This window comes from Sander vitreus, chromosome 1, assembly GCF_031162955.1.
Source record: "Sander vitreus isolate 19-12246 chromosome 1, sanVit1, whole genome shotgun sequence".
Taxonomy (NCBI): Eukaryota; Metazoa; Chordata; class Actinopteri; order Perciformes; family Percidae; genus Sander; species Sander vitreus.
In genome coordinates, this window is record NC_135855.1 from 28,321,825 (window position 1) to 28,337,880 (window position 16,056).

A 16,056-nucleotide genomic window follows, 5' to 3' on the forward strand; every position below is an offset into this window, starting at 1 on the left:
ATGATAATTTAATCAGCGGGCGTATGACTTCCTTGTCCTGCATGAACTAACATTAAGCTTAATCATATGTATGCTTCTTCCTTCTCTCTCCAGACTTTCTGAACTTGTTCAAATCCATAAGATATGTATGGTAAACCCCAAAAGTACCACTTGCACAACACCACCGTACAAGGGGAAGATCTCTTAGTCATAACCAAAATATAACCCCAAGTCTGAGCTTTCATATAAGGCCCAATTCTCTCTTCAAATTTGTATTTGTAAAAAAATGTTGTGGCATTTTTAGGCCTTTATTTGACAGGACAGCTTAGACTTGAAAGGGGAGAGAGAGGGGGAATGACATGCAGCAAAGGGTCGCAGGTTGGAATTCAACCCGTGACAGCAGCGGCGAGGACAAAGCCTCTGTACATGGGGCGCACGCTCTACAGGTGAGCTACCCAGGCGCCCCTGCAATATGTAAATTTAACATAACCCAGTTCTACATAACTTAGATAAAGCCCATTATGCTATTCCCAAGGACAACAAAGCTTATACAGTATACAATCCTGAACCACCAACTGGAATGACAACAGATTTGAGGTCGGAGAAAGCAACAATTATAAGGATTATAGTAAGGAGCCTATAATTTAATCTTTGAGCAGGACAGTATCTGACTTTGTGAAACAAAGTTTCAGCAATGTGCGAAACTTATGGGTTTCCCTCTAACACACACACACACACACACACACACACACACACACACACACACACACACACACACACACACAATTCATCCAGCCTGCTGTCTTGTCATGTTACTATGGATCAGAGATAGGATCTTAATCCACTACTAGATCCACATAGCGACACAGAGCATGTGATTTTACGTGTGTGTTTCCTCAGTTACGTCTGTCTCTGAAGGGAACAGAAGTGTGGGAAGATCTGAGGAGTTGAATGGAGGCATTCCAGGGTTCATCAGAAGCCAATGTTTGCAAAATAATTAGTGTGTGAATTCACTTAACATGGAGAGAAGTCAAACAGTTATATGGCAAGCGCAAGATGAATACAGATTATTCATTTCAGAGCTCCCAGTATTCACACTATTTATAATGAAAAATAGCTTTTCTGTGTTGTCCATTTGTAACTCAGACTGCTTTACAAACAACAGTTTGTATGCTCATTTACAAAAATTAGGATGAAGGTAAAACCACCCCACTTCCCTTCGAGAAATAAATCCAGTCCAAATGCAGCTTGAGAATGATTCTTTTTTACTTTTGCCGAACATCATATTATATTAAGATGTGGCTCACAAGGTTTCACAGGTTTGCCATTTCCATTTCAGCCTAGGTGATTTAGATTATAGAAGTTACATTATTAGATTATTATTTTGCCTTGCAAAAATGAGTGAAAAGCCACTTGGATCTAGAAGGAATGTAAAAGTGTATTTAAATGTATAATGGTCCCATGTCGGCAGTGCACATATGCATTGATTACCAATAGTGCATTTGCCCCAGTTAATGATTTCTAAACAAGTCTACATGGAAATAGATGTACAATAACTGTGGTAGTAGAATACAACTAAAACAAACAAAGATGTTCTTTACATTGAACTTGCAGTCTGTACATCAAGCAGGCATCTGTCATTTACATTCATGACCTTGTCACCACAGAGATGAGTGAAGTCATGACAGATACCTGACATTACATTATCCCCCTTTAACCTTCGCTCTGTCACACTCGCCTGATCTCTCATACCTTCCTTTCTTCCTTCCCTAGACTTTTAACCTTCCTCCTTTTTTTCTTGACCTTTTATATTCTCTCTTTCTCCACCTATTGCCTCATTTGAATGTTTTCTCTCTTTGCATCTTGAATTTTATTCTTTCCTCTTTCAATCCCAACTCTGCCCCTTCCCATGTTTCCCACTTTCCTATTTTACCATGACTATAGTGTAAACGATTATCCATTTTATTGTAAGACACACTGCAGAAACCACCAAACTGTGCTTTCTATGGTGAAGTGGTCATAGGAGGTACATATTCCATCACACACATACACATTCAACCAGTCCTGTACACAGAGGACAGGCCCGTGGGACCCTAAAGGTGCTGACACAGTAGGCAGACGGCAAAGAATTAGGGTTGACGAAGGCCGACTATGGCGTCGCATTGTCACCTCAGGTCGCCTGTGTCTTGGTCAAAAAGTTGCACTTAAACCTGAACACACCGCAAAGACTCAGTTGACGGCCAACTAGCACGTACGTATGTGCCAAAGAAGTCTCCCTGTGATGGGGAAGCAGATGGACTAAGCAGCCCGCTGCGGCTGGCTCGCTAGTTAGCTAGCTTGCTAATTCTACCACCTGCTTTCATGCTAATGTTACACTGGTTACAGAAAATGAGCCAAACAAAGTTGTCACCAATCTGGTGATAGCAATGTGCTCTCGTAAGTGTGTAAATGAAACATTAAGTTGTTACATTTTACTAATTTAGTGACCAGTTAGCTAGTCAGCTAGCTTGCTTGGTAGGGGACTCGGTTCTCAGTCCAGCACATGGATGTATGATATTACCTAGATACTGGATCCCAAAATGGCACCTATTCAGTTCACTGGAGTTGCTCGCCTGGCGCATATGCCCAAAATGTTTCTAAGCTTTAGGGGTTTACTTCTGTCATATGCGGCCCACTGAATATGCGCAGTAGTGTCTCTCTCTACCCTTCATGGAGACAGAGCTGATCTGAACACCTCTAGGGGGCCCTGCAGAAAAAGTTTGCCAACCACTGGTATTGGACATTATTTTATGTTTATTTTGTAATGTGTAGGTATGTAGATATTTTAAAAGACATGTTTATGTTGAAATAAATATACCTATACAAGTAGTAATGTATCGCGTACGTTTTCCCTCCTATAGACATAATGTGCAAAAATAGATATTCCAATAGTTTGAATCTGTGATTTTTTTAGAAGGAACATTCAATGGAATTTTTGGCCAAACAGAGACAACAGGAGACAACCAGCCTAACAATAATAAAATAAAGCATAAAGAACAAGGCAACTACAAATACAATGACAACCATGGACAACCTACATGTGTGTGCGTGTGTGTGTAGGTTGTGTGTGTGTGCGTGTGTGTGTGTGTTTAAGCCTGTCACGGAATTTAATTAGTTGTTAGTTTTGGTTAGTTACCAATTGGTTTAAATAAATGCACACAACCCAGAGTGTTTTTTTTCCTCCTATCCTAGAATGTATCTGTGATGTGGCCAGACTTTACTCCACAGCGCTGTGGAGATAGGTTTGGCAATGCGAGACTATCAGCATCTAACACACACACGATTTTGGCAGTGATGAAGCAGCATAACTATTATTCCTGCATCACCAGCACAGGAGTTCATATACAATTACAAACAGCTGTGTGCAATGGTCCTTACATGGTAAATGATGATACATTCTGGTATATCTTCATATAAAGAAATGTGCAATAGCCTGAACTTTGCTGCAATGCATTGTGCTTTTACCCACTGTCTTAAGATGGACCCAGTACTCCAGAATGTGAGTTTCCTCATGTCATGATGTGTTTATAAGGAAACCACTTTGGATACATTGTTTAAGAGGTCCAATCCCAGCCCCACAGTTGCGAAACAGTAGCAATGATGTTAGGGATTGTTGAAATAGTTCTTCTGACTGTATTTACAATAGCAGAAAGGTCAATCTGACTATTAATGTATCTGTATATGTATACTGTAGCATGTCCTGTATTGATCTTTGTTTTACAAAGAATTTAGCATTTTTCACTGTTGGTGTTTGCATATTATGCACAGCATGTATGTGTGAGATAGGGAGGGACAGACTGTCAACACATGCTTGGCCACAGTGTTTGGTCCAAATGTACAGCATCTAAGTGACACTGCTCGTGCTCAGAATTACTTCCTTCAGATTTCCCCACAGGACTTGTGCTACTTCACACTGACAACCACTTTGGAGCCACCATCAGACAAACCTGAGCACACATCCTGACAGGTGTCTCTGTTACACATACACGGTACATGCAAGCACACACACACACAGACACACACACATACACACACACACACACACACATACACACACACACACACACACACACACACACACACACAAAACACCAGTGCATCACACAGACACAAAACACCAGCATGCACTTGTTCACCTGAGAGTGCACACCAGAGCCTTACATAAACATACATGCTCAACAGATACATTTATTTCCACAACACGCCAATTTTTATTATCAAACAGTTGAGAAATAAAGACAACGTCATAATCACTTAATTAAGCACCGGCAGCGGCGAAGGCCCTATTGAAACTGTCGTCCGGCAAATTAATCGCCTTTTTGAGGGGCTTAACATACTCAAAAACTCACCAAAATTGGCGGTCGCATCAAGCCTGGTGAGAATGTACGTATTTTATGGGTTTCGGGAATAGGCGCACAAAAATGGCTAGCTAGCACCCCCTACAAAATAAAAAAAAAATTGAAAAAAACTTTTCGTCATAGGGCATGGTCGTGGCGGGGCGGCCATTTTGTGCGTTTCGCCATCGAAACAGGAAGTGGGTGTAACTTGAGTGTACATTGTCCAGTTAGCTCGAAACTTTTCAGGATTCATAAGAGTCCAACCCTGACGACATCTACACGCCGATATTGGCTCAAAATCATAGCGCCCCCTATTAGCAACAGGAAGTAGGCCTAAAAGTCAAGGTGCTATACTTTAACTAACTCCTCCTAGAGATTTCATCCGGTGAACTTCAAATTTGGTCTTTACCATCTCAACACCTTAAAGATGAAAAGTTATTAAAAGAAAAACTTTTCGTCAAACTGGGTGGGCGTGGCAACCTTTTTGAGCATTTATCGATGAATGAACAAGTTGTTGTAACTTTAGTGTACATTGTCATATCTGCCCGAAATTTCTCACATTTGACAAGGGTCCAGGCCTGAGGTCATCTACAGGGCAAAATTGACTTTTGGTCATAGCGCCCCCCGCTGGCAACAGGATATCCGCCTTATATGACAAACATCATCCGATTTACATGAAACTTATAATGTGTGGTCTACATGTGATACTGAGCCGCCCTCTATACTTTAACCAGCCCATGAACTTATGCCACACCCACTTTTATGGCTTTTGAACCGTTTAAGGTAGAGTCTTGTGTGCGGTATCATTGAACTCAGCAGAGAGTTCCTTTTTGATTGGTGATGGTTTGACCTGCCCCCCTATGCTTTAGCCACACCCCTTTAATAACTAATGACCTGTTTGATGCAGACTATTGTGTGAGGTATCATTGAACTCAGCAGAGAGTTCCTTTTTCATTGTGACGGTTTGCGATGTCCGATGGTCGCGCAAATACACGGGCACATGGAGCGGCATCCGCCAGTAACCCAGACGCACAAAGCGGTGCAAGGGCCCGTCCAACGCTGCTTGCAGCTTTAATTATATTTAAATTTGATGTACTATATGATGAACTTCTTTCAAAATGTCACTTAATTGTCTCCCCCAAAGTAATTATTTTAACAAGCGGCCTAAAATATTCCAAAATAAAAAAAATTTTACCAAATTTCATGGCAATCTGGCGAATGAAGATACCCTGCTCTGGTGCAAAGTGTAGAGATTGACTGACCAATCAACTAACTGACAATATCACCATCATTAGGCCTCACAACTAGTCATGCAGAAACATTGCATGTATAATCCATAATAAACATTTTACATTTTGTGAATTCTTGTTTAGAAACCATTTTTAAAATGGCATGCAATGGCTAACTGGCCTAGGCTGTGTGTGATCTACTGCATGTTATGCAGAAAATCAAGTCAGCTCAGCTTCTCCTCTGGTCAGAACATCAGAACGAAAAAGGAATGTTTTTAGAGACCTTTGTTAATAAACATGACCAGTCTTGTTTCACCATGCTGTTGTGTCAAAATCTGAACATTTCTTTCATGAGTGATATTACCTAATGTACTGTAAAGAACATTTTATGACCTACAAGTACATAAAACCAATTATACTCACACCATCAACTCTAGAGTTGTTAAGTAAGAGGATGTTTTTGTTTAAATTGAGTCTTTTGTAAATTAAAAACTATTAAGGATTTTAAATGGAGTTTATTGTTAATGATTGTACTATTCCCCTCTTTCTGTGCCTAAGCAAACAAAGAATAGTTTAATTAACAAACATTAACAAATTGCAATATTCAGCCATTTAAAGTTTTAAGTATAGTCTTATTTATTAGGTACGATTGTTTCATGTGTTCTTGTATTGTTTCTCCTCTCTTTGTCTCAGTAAACAGTGGAGGTTGTGTGCAATCATCTACACAACATAACCCGAATAACTCCAGTCATGTTAGCTCTGTGCTGGCATTAATCAGAGCCTGGTGTATTAATGAGAGCGCGGCAGCTAGCTAATTACACCCATAGATTCTGCAGCAGCCCATTAAATATACAAATGACAGAATTAAAGAGCCCAGCCTCTTCTGATTAATCTTTAAATGGGGAAAAACTAATGATGTCTGTGCAAACTTTCCCTTCACACATTTCTCCCCCTCTCCTCTCAACGTCAATGCCTGGCAATCAATCATATTAATTAAGGAAAAATAATTTGTATCATTTAACATTTCCCTCTTTCCTGCTCAGTCGTTGCAGTGGTGCTGTAGCAATGTACTGTATTAGACGTGTCTGGAAATTATCCAAGTCTATTTGTTCCTGCATTCATTTTTTCTTCCTTTTTTTCCTAAACTATGTTTGTGATGTTTCATCTCTCTTCATTTACTGTGGGTTGTAGACATACATCTGGATTAGTGAAAATATGAGCAGGCCATCATGCTCTTACCAATCAGCCCATTTCCGGCTCAAATACTGAAGAATTACAAATGAGGAGAGAGAATTTCATAATCTGTTTAGAACCAGTATCCTTCATTTAAAGATGAACAAGGAGAGCAGGAAGTCACATTGTAGTGCTTAAGAAACAGAAGCATTATAGATAAGATCAATGGACTAACTTGCATTTATGGAAACAAGCACTTAGGGTATTCATATCACAGCATGATTGCATATGGTTAAAATCCTGTTTTATCTAAAGTAAGATTCAGTGTGGTAAATACTGACCTCAAGTACCTGAAATTCATTCAGCATTAAAAAGCATCGTTAATCACAAGTGAGCAAACTTATCATTATGGAAAGATCCACTTCTATCACAATAATTGCACATGGAAAACAATCTATTTGGCCAAATTAATTTGAGTAAAGTGGCCATAAAATGACAGGTGAAAGGGCAAATATCATGTGATTTTACATGGTAAACTATCTTGATTTTTATTCAGATTTAACACAGATGTGCCCTTAATTGACATGACATTGGAAATGAAAAAGCCTGCAATAGGAACCTGAATGAACAATTTATGGAAACAACAAACTAATATTCCCAGAATGGTGCATAATATTGGTGGAGAAAAATGATGATCTGCTGTTCCCTAGAAAGCCCATCAAGATATTCTGGAGCATTATTACTGCTGTTAAAAAAACAACCTCTTATGTAAAGTTTCATATTCCAATATCAAAGTTACCTCAAGACTCAAAAGAAGCTAATTTCCAAGCAATGCATAATCTAAGTTTTGTGATGTTTTCCTAATGAAATAAAAGACTATAAAGATTCAACTCATATACAAATTTTACAGTTTTCATTGTCAAAATGACGAGGTTTCCATAAGTCATCAACGATTGACGATCTCTCCTCTGTGATCAATTGACTCTCAAGGGGGCATTACACTGCATTACATTCATAATCCAATTTGGCTTTGATTTGTTCGCTGTTCCATGTGCTTCGATGGAAATAATTGTCTGTAGATGATGCTATTAGTATTGATGGTTGTAAAAGGGCGATGGTTTGAGGACTGCCGACACATTCCAGGTCCAGAATAGATCCGGTCTGAAAGTGATTGTCTGATCCATTACCCTTTATAAAGGAGGAGAGTGGAGGAGATGAGAGGCACCCCTCAATAGCAAAAATCGTCTATATCTATTTGCTGGCAGTATTTTATTTACCTTTGTGCTGAAGGAGCATGGATAAGATCAAAAATCATCAATTGTTGATTTGGGATAAAAACACAGCGTTCAGAGAAAGCAATGAACAAGAACTGGGAACCATGAGGAAAGATAAAGAATAAAAGGTGAGACAGCTGTTGCCAGATTTGCATTAAGACAACAGTATCTTACCAATTAGCTCCAAAAGAAGTAAGTTTGCACAAGACAAAGTGGAGGTCAGAGATGTAATATTGTTATAATAAAAATCGATTATAAGTCATAATCCAAAGAAAGCTTAGTGTGCATGCTCAGTTTTAGCCAGACCTCTTATCATATTTATACATTAAAATACTTTATATTAATTAAGTTTCTGTTGAAATTAAATTGAATTACAGATGTGTATGCTCTATGTAGAATGGTGATAACCTCAATATAAAACAAATCTATTAAGAAAATTGACTAGAGTTTGCAATGCAAATTTCTTGTTATGTTAAAGGACACTGAATTACAAAAAAAAGTGTGGTGTAAAAACATGCTGTTATTACCTCTACAGAAAGTAACAAAATCAAATATATTTTCATTCTAATAAACAAATCATTTTAGGTAATTATCGTGATTTTAATTTTTTTTGTATATTTTAGGGTGGCTCACCTCTCCACATATCCTCTCCTTTTATTCTTTCTCAATTTCTATGCGACCTTCAAAGGGCCTTTACAAAAACAGTATTTTTTATTAACCACTCAGATGCAGTAAAAAATGCAATCTATGTGTGTGTGTGTGTGTGCATGAAAACTGCTGTTAATCTCAAAGGCCACTAAAAGGTCACACTTGGATCCTGTGGCTCTCTACAGTGTGTGGACATTGATACACTGTTTGGGCTGTAAGCTCCTATTATTTCAGATGTACATTAAAATAAACAGTACACAGATCCCCATTTTGTGGGTGGCTAACATATTTGGCTATTTTAAATTGAACACGATGTGAGCAACACCAAAAGCTTTGTTGATTACAGATGAAAACTTATATCTGCACAATGTCAGGTATTTGTCACCAGTTTAAGAAAACTGGTTTGCAGACAGAAATTAATTGTTGACATTCTATCATTCAGTTTTAACACGGCTTGGAAATGTTTTATCTCTGACCCACATTTAAACACTATGTCCACACCACAGAAAGACATAACTGGTCATAGAAGGTTTGTGCAGGGCAGTCAAAGCGGCATCCAAGAGCTTTGCCTGCTCAAATCCCACTGATTACTATCAGCAGTCATTAATTATGAGCGTCAGAGTGGGTGATGTTCTCAGATGAAGCAGAACATGTTTGGCTGTGCAGCTCAACCCTCTAATGATGCTGGTAAACAGAAAGATAATTGTCCTTTAAGATGACTGGGGAAGTCATTCTAAAGGAATGTCACTAGAAGACTGTGAGACTGCAATGCGAATTGAACACTGAATGACACATAAATATACTAACAAACACAGGCATGTATCTATGTGTACATAAACTCGCAAGTACAGTATACTGTATAGCAATGCAGACAGACATGCCGTTCATTTTTCTGATATAAATGCAGATATCTGCTTGTACCTAGATATACTTTCTTACCTGTGAAATCAGTGTTGATAGGAAGGGTGTCACTGGGAAACTGGTAGTAACCGTTTCCTGGGAATCTGGTTCCTCTGACAACAGGACCTTGTGGGTCAGAAAGAGAGACATCTGTCCTCTCCAACTAAAAAAAGAAAAGTAATATATAATAATATTAATAAAAATAATAAAAATATAACAATAATAACAGTACCTAATACTCAAATCTTTATTTTAGGGTTGTCAACTAGTTTATCAAAACTGCAGCCATGAATTGTGATTAGTATGTAATCACAAGCTAACATTTTATGAAAATCGCGGGTCGCGGGGGGAGCAGCTCCAGCAGGGGACCCCAAACTTCCCTTTCCCGAGCCACATTAACCAGCTCCGACTGGGGGATCCCGAGGCGTTCCCAGGCCAGGTTGGAGATATAATCCCTCCACCTAGTCCTGGGTCTTCCCCGAGGCCTCCTCCCAGCTGGACGTGCCTGGAACACCTCCCTAGGGAGGCGCCCAGGGGGCATCCTTACCAGATGCCCGAACCACCTCAACTGGCTCCTTTCGACTCGAAGGAGCAGCGGCTCTACTCCGAGCTCCTCACGGATGACTGAGCTTCTCACCCTATCTTTAAGGGAGACGCCAGCCACCCACCTGAGGAAACCCATTTCGGCCGCTTGTACCCTGGATCTCGTTCTTTCAGTCATGACCCAGCCTTCATGACCATAGGTGAACGTCAACCTCATGTTGGCACCAAAAGAAAAGTCAGATGATCACCAAAGTCAGTCTTCTGGGCACCAATGTGACAATCCATCGGATAGTTGTTGAGATATTTAAGGACTATACTGTTTTTAATTGAATACTCTTACAGACCTGATATAGTGGGTGTGGTCCATTGAGTTGGGCTGGGGGGTCCCAGTCTATTTGAATGGTGGTTTCATTTACTGGATGTAATTGAGGTGGAGACAGTCCTGTTGGAGCTGGGGACAGACAGATAGAGAAATGAGAGACTGAAAGCCAACTCAATGCAAATAAGAATGTTCCTAAGATTTTAGATTGTCATAATATGTGGATTTGTGAGCTGCCTTATTACTTTTACAAAAGTGCTTTGTTAAGCTTGTCTTAAATGAGAGCACATAAAAACACTTTAGAAATGCACCATACCTAACATACTCAAAGACATTCTCATGTTGTGGTTGCAACCATTAATAAAATGATTTTGTGATCATATTTTTTTCTTTTTCAGTAGAAACATTTATTTAGCTCATTTACCTCATACCTATTGTATGTCTAGACTGCACAAAAGTCCAATTTTCATTTAACAGCGGGTCAATTTAATTTCCTTCCGTCACTTTAGATGTTAAATTAAATGTCCCTTTGAAACATACTGGCTGCTCTTTGAGCCGTAGCTTCAACATCTATCATAAATAAATCAACTACAGACTGGCTGATATGGTGAGCAGAGATATATAGGAATAAAGAGAGAAACATAGCAAGTGATGGACTGGTGTAGAGATGGGAAAGAAGTGTGTGCATTAAACGTCATTCCATCGTTGTATTTCTGTGTATGTGTGTGTGTGTGTGTGTGTGTTTCAGTAATGGTCTAAATGGTCTGTGGTAGGAGTAAATTAGCTCTCAGTGACACACATGTGGACCATCTTTAGTGTGAGTTCTAATAGAGCTCTTAAAAGGGAAGTGGACAGCTTGTCTTAGGCGGCTCATCTTGGCACATCAAACCATAAATTACTGCCAATCGATAGCTTACCAGTCTATTGAAATTGAGCTATGGTGACATTTAGAACATTGACTATGCCACACACACACACACACACACACACACACACACACACACACACACATACACACACACACGTACAAAGTGTAGAAAACAAATTATTCTTTTTGGTTTAACCACAGTCTGAGACATGGAGAGAGAGAGAGAGAGAGAGAGAGAGTGAGTGAGTGTGTGTGTGTGTGTGTGTGTATTAGACAGGTGGTTAGAAAGTGGGCAGGTAGATGACAATGCACAAATGTTGCTGCTTCAAGATTAAAGAACATAAATTGGTATGGCACTGAATGTCTGTAGCAGACCTTTATCTAGTGAACAACTAAGTGTTGTAGCATCTGTACATGAGACAACACAAGACTTTCACTGCATCAGGGGGCAGACCAGGTTTTTCTGGGCTTCTGAGTGAAACCCAGTGGCAAAATGGACCACGCTCTGTTGGTTTTGAGGCTTGATCAAACTGGACTGACCTCAGTGAACTGGAGTGTCCCTGGGTGACGTCCGACTGTGAGACTGCAATGTTACTGAAAGTATTAAAACTGATTCACTCACTATTATATAGTAGAGCTATTATCACCAGTGATGGCACTGGACATCAGTTAACAGGGAGTGTGTGTACTTTCACAAAGAAGGATTAGACTGGACAGGTTAAAAACTACAGGGAAACGTTTGTTTTCTCTTTCCAGATTACTCCAATTCTCATTCTACAATGTCAAAGTACGTGGAATTCCTACTATACTTTTGTGTCTGTGTGTGATCACTTAGTAAAAAGTGCAGAACCCTTTTGTGCAAACAGATTTTGTGGCAAGTATGAACATTTACCCATTTTCTTGTACCTAAAATAGTCTCTTAGGTGATTGTTTTCTTATTATTACGCAATTTATCATTACACTCCAACAGCTTTTTCCTGGTCTTTATGCAAGTCGTCCAGGAGAATATTGTCTGTTGCACCCAACAGTGTGACATCGCCTGCTGCATTAGCACGATGTTCTTTGGCATCTAATTCCATTACAAACCATTTTTTCAATTTTAATTTTTCAATGATTCAATTGAATGATTTCTAATAATAATGTACTTTATTTTTTCCCTTGGGGAAATTCCTTTTTTCATTTTGTTATTTTTCTTGATTTACAGAGACACGGCGCCCTGAGGAGTAAGCTACCAGTCCACACTACATACCTGGTCCCTCCGGCTACCCTATAAGCAGGTCTTTAAACTATGCTGTCTTAAATTGTTTAAACTAAGGATTTATGTAAGAAAGAGCAAATGTCAGAGAAAACAAAAAGTAGTGCCCAGCTGAACTGGACAACAGCCAGTGTCTTATCCACCAAACTTGCATATCAGGAAAAAACATAACAAAGCTTTTCTCCCTAGTGATCCATGGGATTCTAATGTGCTGTCCTGTATTATTCATATGTATGTATGTATTAATGTATTATATCTACTTGTTAATTAATTGGAATGTACTTAACACTATGACACATTCAGTTTGACGAAAGCCACTTGCTTTATCATGCATGTGCTCAAACACGCACATGTACACCCACACACAAGGTTAACAGTCCACCAGAAAGGTTAATTTTAGCTGCCGACATGGTAATGAAGCAGCTAAATCATGAGCCAGCTCCCAGAAGCAATTGTGCATGTGTGTGTGTTTTCTGTTTTTACAACGACTGACATGTCTTAACAGGCTCTTAGCGTACAGTTACACCACGCACACAAGCACACCACTTATTGACATCGCGATCCCTTGCCATGCATATTTCTCTTCTCAAGAAGGGCCTCAGGCCAATTATGCGTAAATCAATAAAGTTCCTGTTCTGTTGAGTGGTGTTACAGTGTGAGTGTGTATGTCTCTCTGTGTGTATGTGTTGTAGAACAAGCCTTTATGGATGTAGGATACATAAAACATCACCATCAGCCCCTGATTAGCCACTCACTTTACGTCTTGATCGATAACTTTGTGGAAAGACGCACACATTGAAACAATTGCAAATTCATCCACACACATGGACAGAGAGCTCGCTCCTTGTGTCGTAATGTCTGTCTCAGTGTGCACGCTAATGTTCAGTCATGTGATTTGGTATAACTCCAGTGGTTTCGCAGATGCTGTCTGCTCACTTACAGCAGATGGTAGCTGGCTCTAATGGCCCAGTCTTATGTGTGATAGATTTATCAGGACATCCGTACCACGCTCAAGTACACCTTACCAGGAGTACCACAAGGTGAGGTTAAATCCCTCCAAAAATCTCCAATTTCATTTAGGGAATATCACAATGTCCTTTTCATTTCTGTAAAATACAATTTTAGGACCAAATTTCAACAACTTTTTGGACAAATCACAGAGAAGTTTTCAACGGGGGGTCAAACGATGCTACAATTTGTTGGGTGAAGAAAACTTAAGGAAGTACATATGAACATACTTATTATAATACATTCAGCTCTGTGAATTTTGCATCAACATTAAAAGATGTCTTTAGAAGAAATAATAAGGAATCTAAAAATCTGAACTTTTTATTTTTTGTAGTAGGACTTAGATTTGTTTGGATTTCTCTCTGCAGGGTAAGAATGGGTATTAAGGGATTTGACGAATATATGAAGAATATTAGCACAGAGGAAAGCAGGGTTGATTTGCATTTACCAGGCTGTCAAAACTACTGATTCTGAATGCATAGAAAATGACAAAACTAAACTGAAATCAGATTATATATGTATATTACAATTGTGACCTGACAAATTCAAATTTAGACTTTTTGTCTGTAAGTCTGAAAGTCCAAGAAACACTGTAATATGGTATGTATTATGGTTGTCTAACAATTAAATAACTGTAAAAAAAATTTTTTATAGAAATGTACAAATATCGTACCACATACTACTTACTGTTTAGGTTACAAAGGAAAAACTATTTTAATACACTAAAGGGGGTATGCACCTCCTGATAGATTAGATTTTGCTCTAAAAATATTAAATATTTTTTGTGAAATCTCAAAATCATTTTAAACTGAATGAGAAAATGTGATATGAAGTGTGGCGCAACGACAGAAGCCCAACACCCAATAGAGTAGCACATGCTATGCAGATTAAAAAAGAAATCTGCCAAACGGCATATGCCATTATCATTTCTTATAGTTGAAACAAGGGACATCTTTGGTGTTGGATGAAACAAAATGGTGGCAACAGATGTGGCTGTTAAAAATACATTCAAAAAGTCAACTGGGTACAATAAGCCATATTGTATTGCACTGTATTACAGTCAGGAGAAGTCTTTGGAATCACTTGAAATAAACATTGTCGCTGTGTCAACAGATGTAGCCATTAAAAAAACATTTAAATTGTCCACCAATTACAATATGAAGTATAATTCATCACAATAAACACAAGGAAGGATTTTTTGAGAATTGTATGAAATGAAAATATTGGCTATGTTAACAGATGTAGTTGCTTAGAGTAAGTTCAAAAGCTCAAATCCCTGGGCAAGTATTTATAGATGAAAGTTTTTTTTTTTTTTTATAACCATCACGCCCATTGTCTATTCACCTGAAGGGATAAACAAAACAAAATGAAAAAAGACACAAAATGAGCAGCAAGAGTAGAGACCATGAGTGAACAGATGGAAAAGTGTGTTGGAGGGGTGTGTGTGTGTGTGTGTGTGTGTGTGTGTGTGTGTGTGTGTGTGTGCGTGCGTATGTGTGTGTGCGTGCAATATGTTTATCGCAGTGATTCATGTTCCATGTGCTATTTTGTATTTAAGTGAAAGCGCCAGGTAGAGATAGAAGTGAAGAATGTATTGAGTGAAAAAGTGAGAAAGCAACAGATTGTCAGAGAGAAAGCCATGAATAAAAATTCAGTAAGTGTGAGTGTCTATGTCATCCTGCACTGATCAATTAGTGCTCATCTCAGTCCCACAGATTTGTGCCAGAGTTATTAAACACAGCTAATTCATTCTACTTCCATAATGGTTATAAATCTAAAATTGAGAGACACTGTATGTGTGTGTTTCTGTATCTGTGTCTGATTCATGACCAGCAGGAAGAGTATGCTACGCCACATTTTTCTCCTTGTAATTAACACTAAATTGTTTTTACTGCCGCACGCCATGAATATCCCCTCTGGTTAACACGACCAATGCTGTCGCCCTCAAGTACCCAATGACTGACTGTGTGCTTTTGGATGTGTGTGTATGTATATGTCAGAGGCTTGTGTTGCAGTTGTTATGAAGAGAACACCACACACTTCCACGATTCAATACTGCACGCAGTATGTAACTGAACTGCTATTATCCGTCTACACACTGTATGGACAATATTTTGGCACTATCAGCGTTTCCCTATTTTCAAACTTATTTTCTAGAAAGCTTATTATAATTAGTTTGTGATGCCATATGAATCTTTGTTTCTGTTTGTATCCATGTGTGTTTGTGTGCATATATTTTTATTTTACCTGCTGGCAGGGTCCGTCCTGTGCTTGGCAGACTGGAAATGCAACCCGTATTTGTGCAGAGTGTAACAGTGAAGTTATACACATGGTAAGGCTTCAGTCCTTTTACTATATAAACAGGCTTTGACGATGGTCCCACCCTATGTAAGACCTGGAAAAGGGAGACAAAGAGGGAATTAAAACTTGTTTTGACAATTTGTGTTTTACTTAATTAGGAAGAAAAGATGAGACAAACAGAAG

At 38.9% G+C, this 16,056-nt stretch overlaps 1 protein-coding gene across 1 annotated transcript in view; it reads right to left on the reverse strand.

Moving 5' to 3' along the window:
* ush2a (Usher syndrome 2A (autosomal recessive, mild)) overlaps positions 1–16,056 on the reverse strand; it is a 232,310-nt gene that overhangs the window by 136,146 nt on the left and 80,108 nt on the right. The window contains 3 exon segments of the mRNA XM_078251541.1: positions 9,619–9,742; positions 10,467–10,573; positions 15,820–15,967. Of these exon segments, the coding sequence (XP_078107667.1) occupies positions 9,619–9,742; positions 10,467–10,573; positions 15,820–15,967 (379 nt within the window).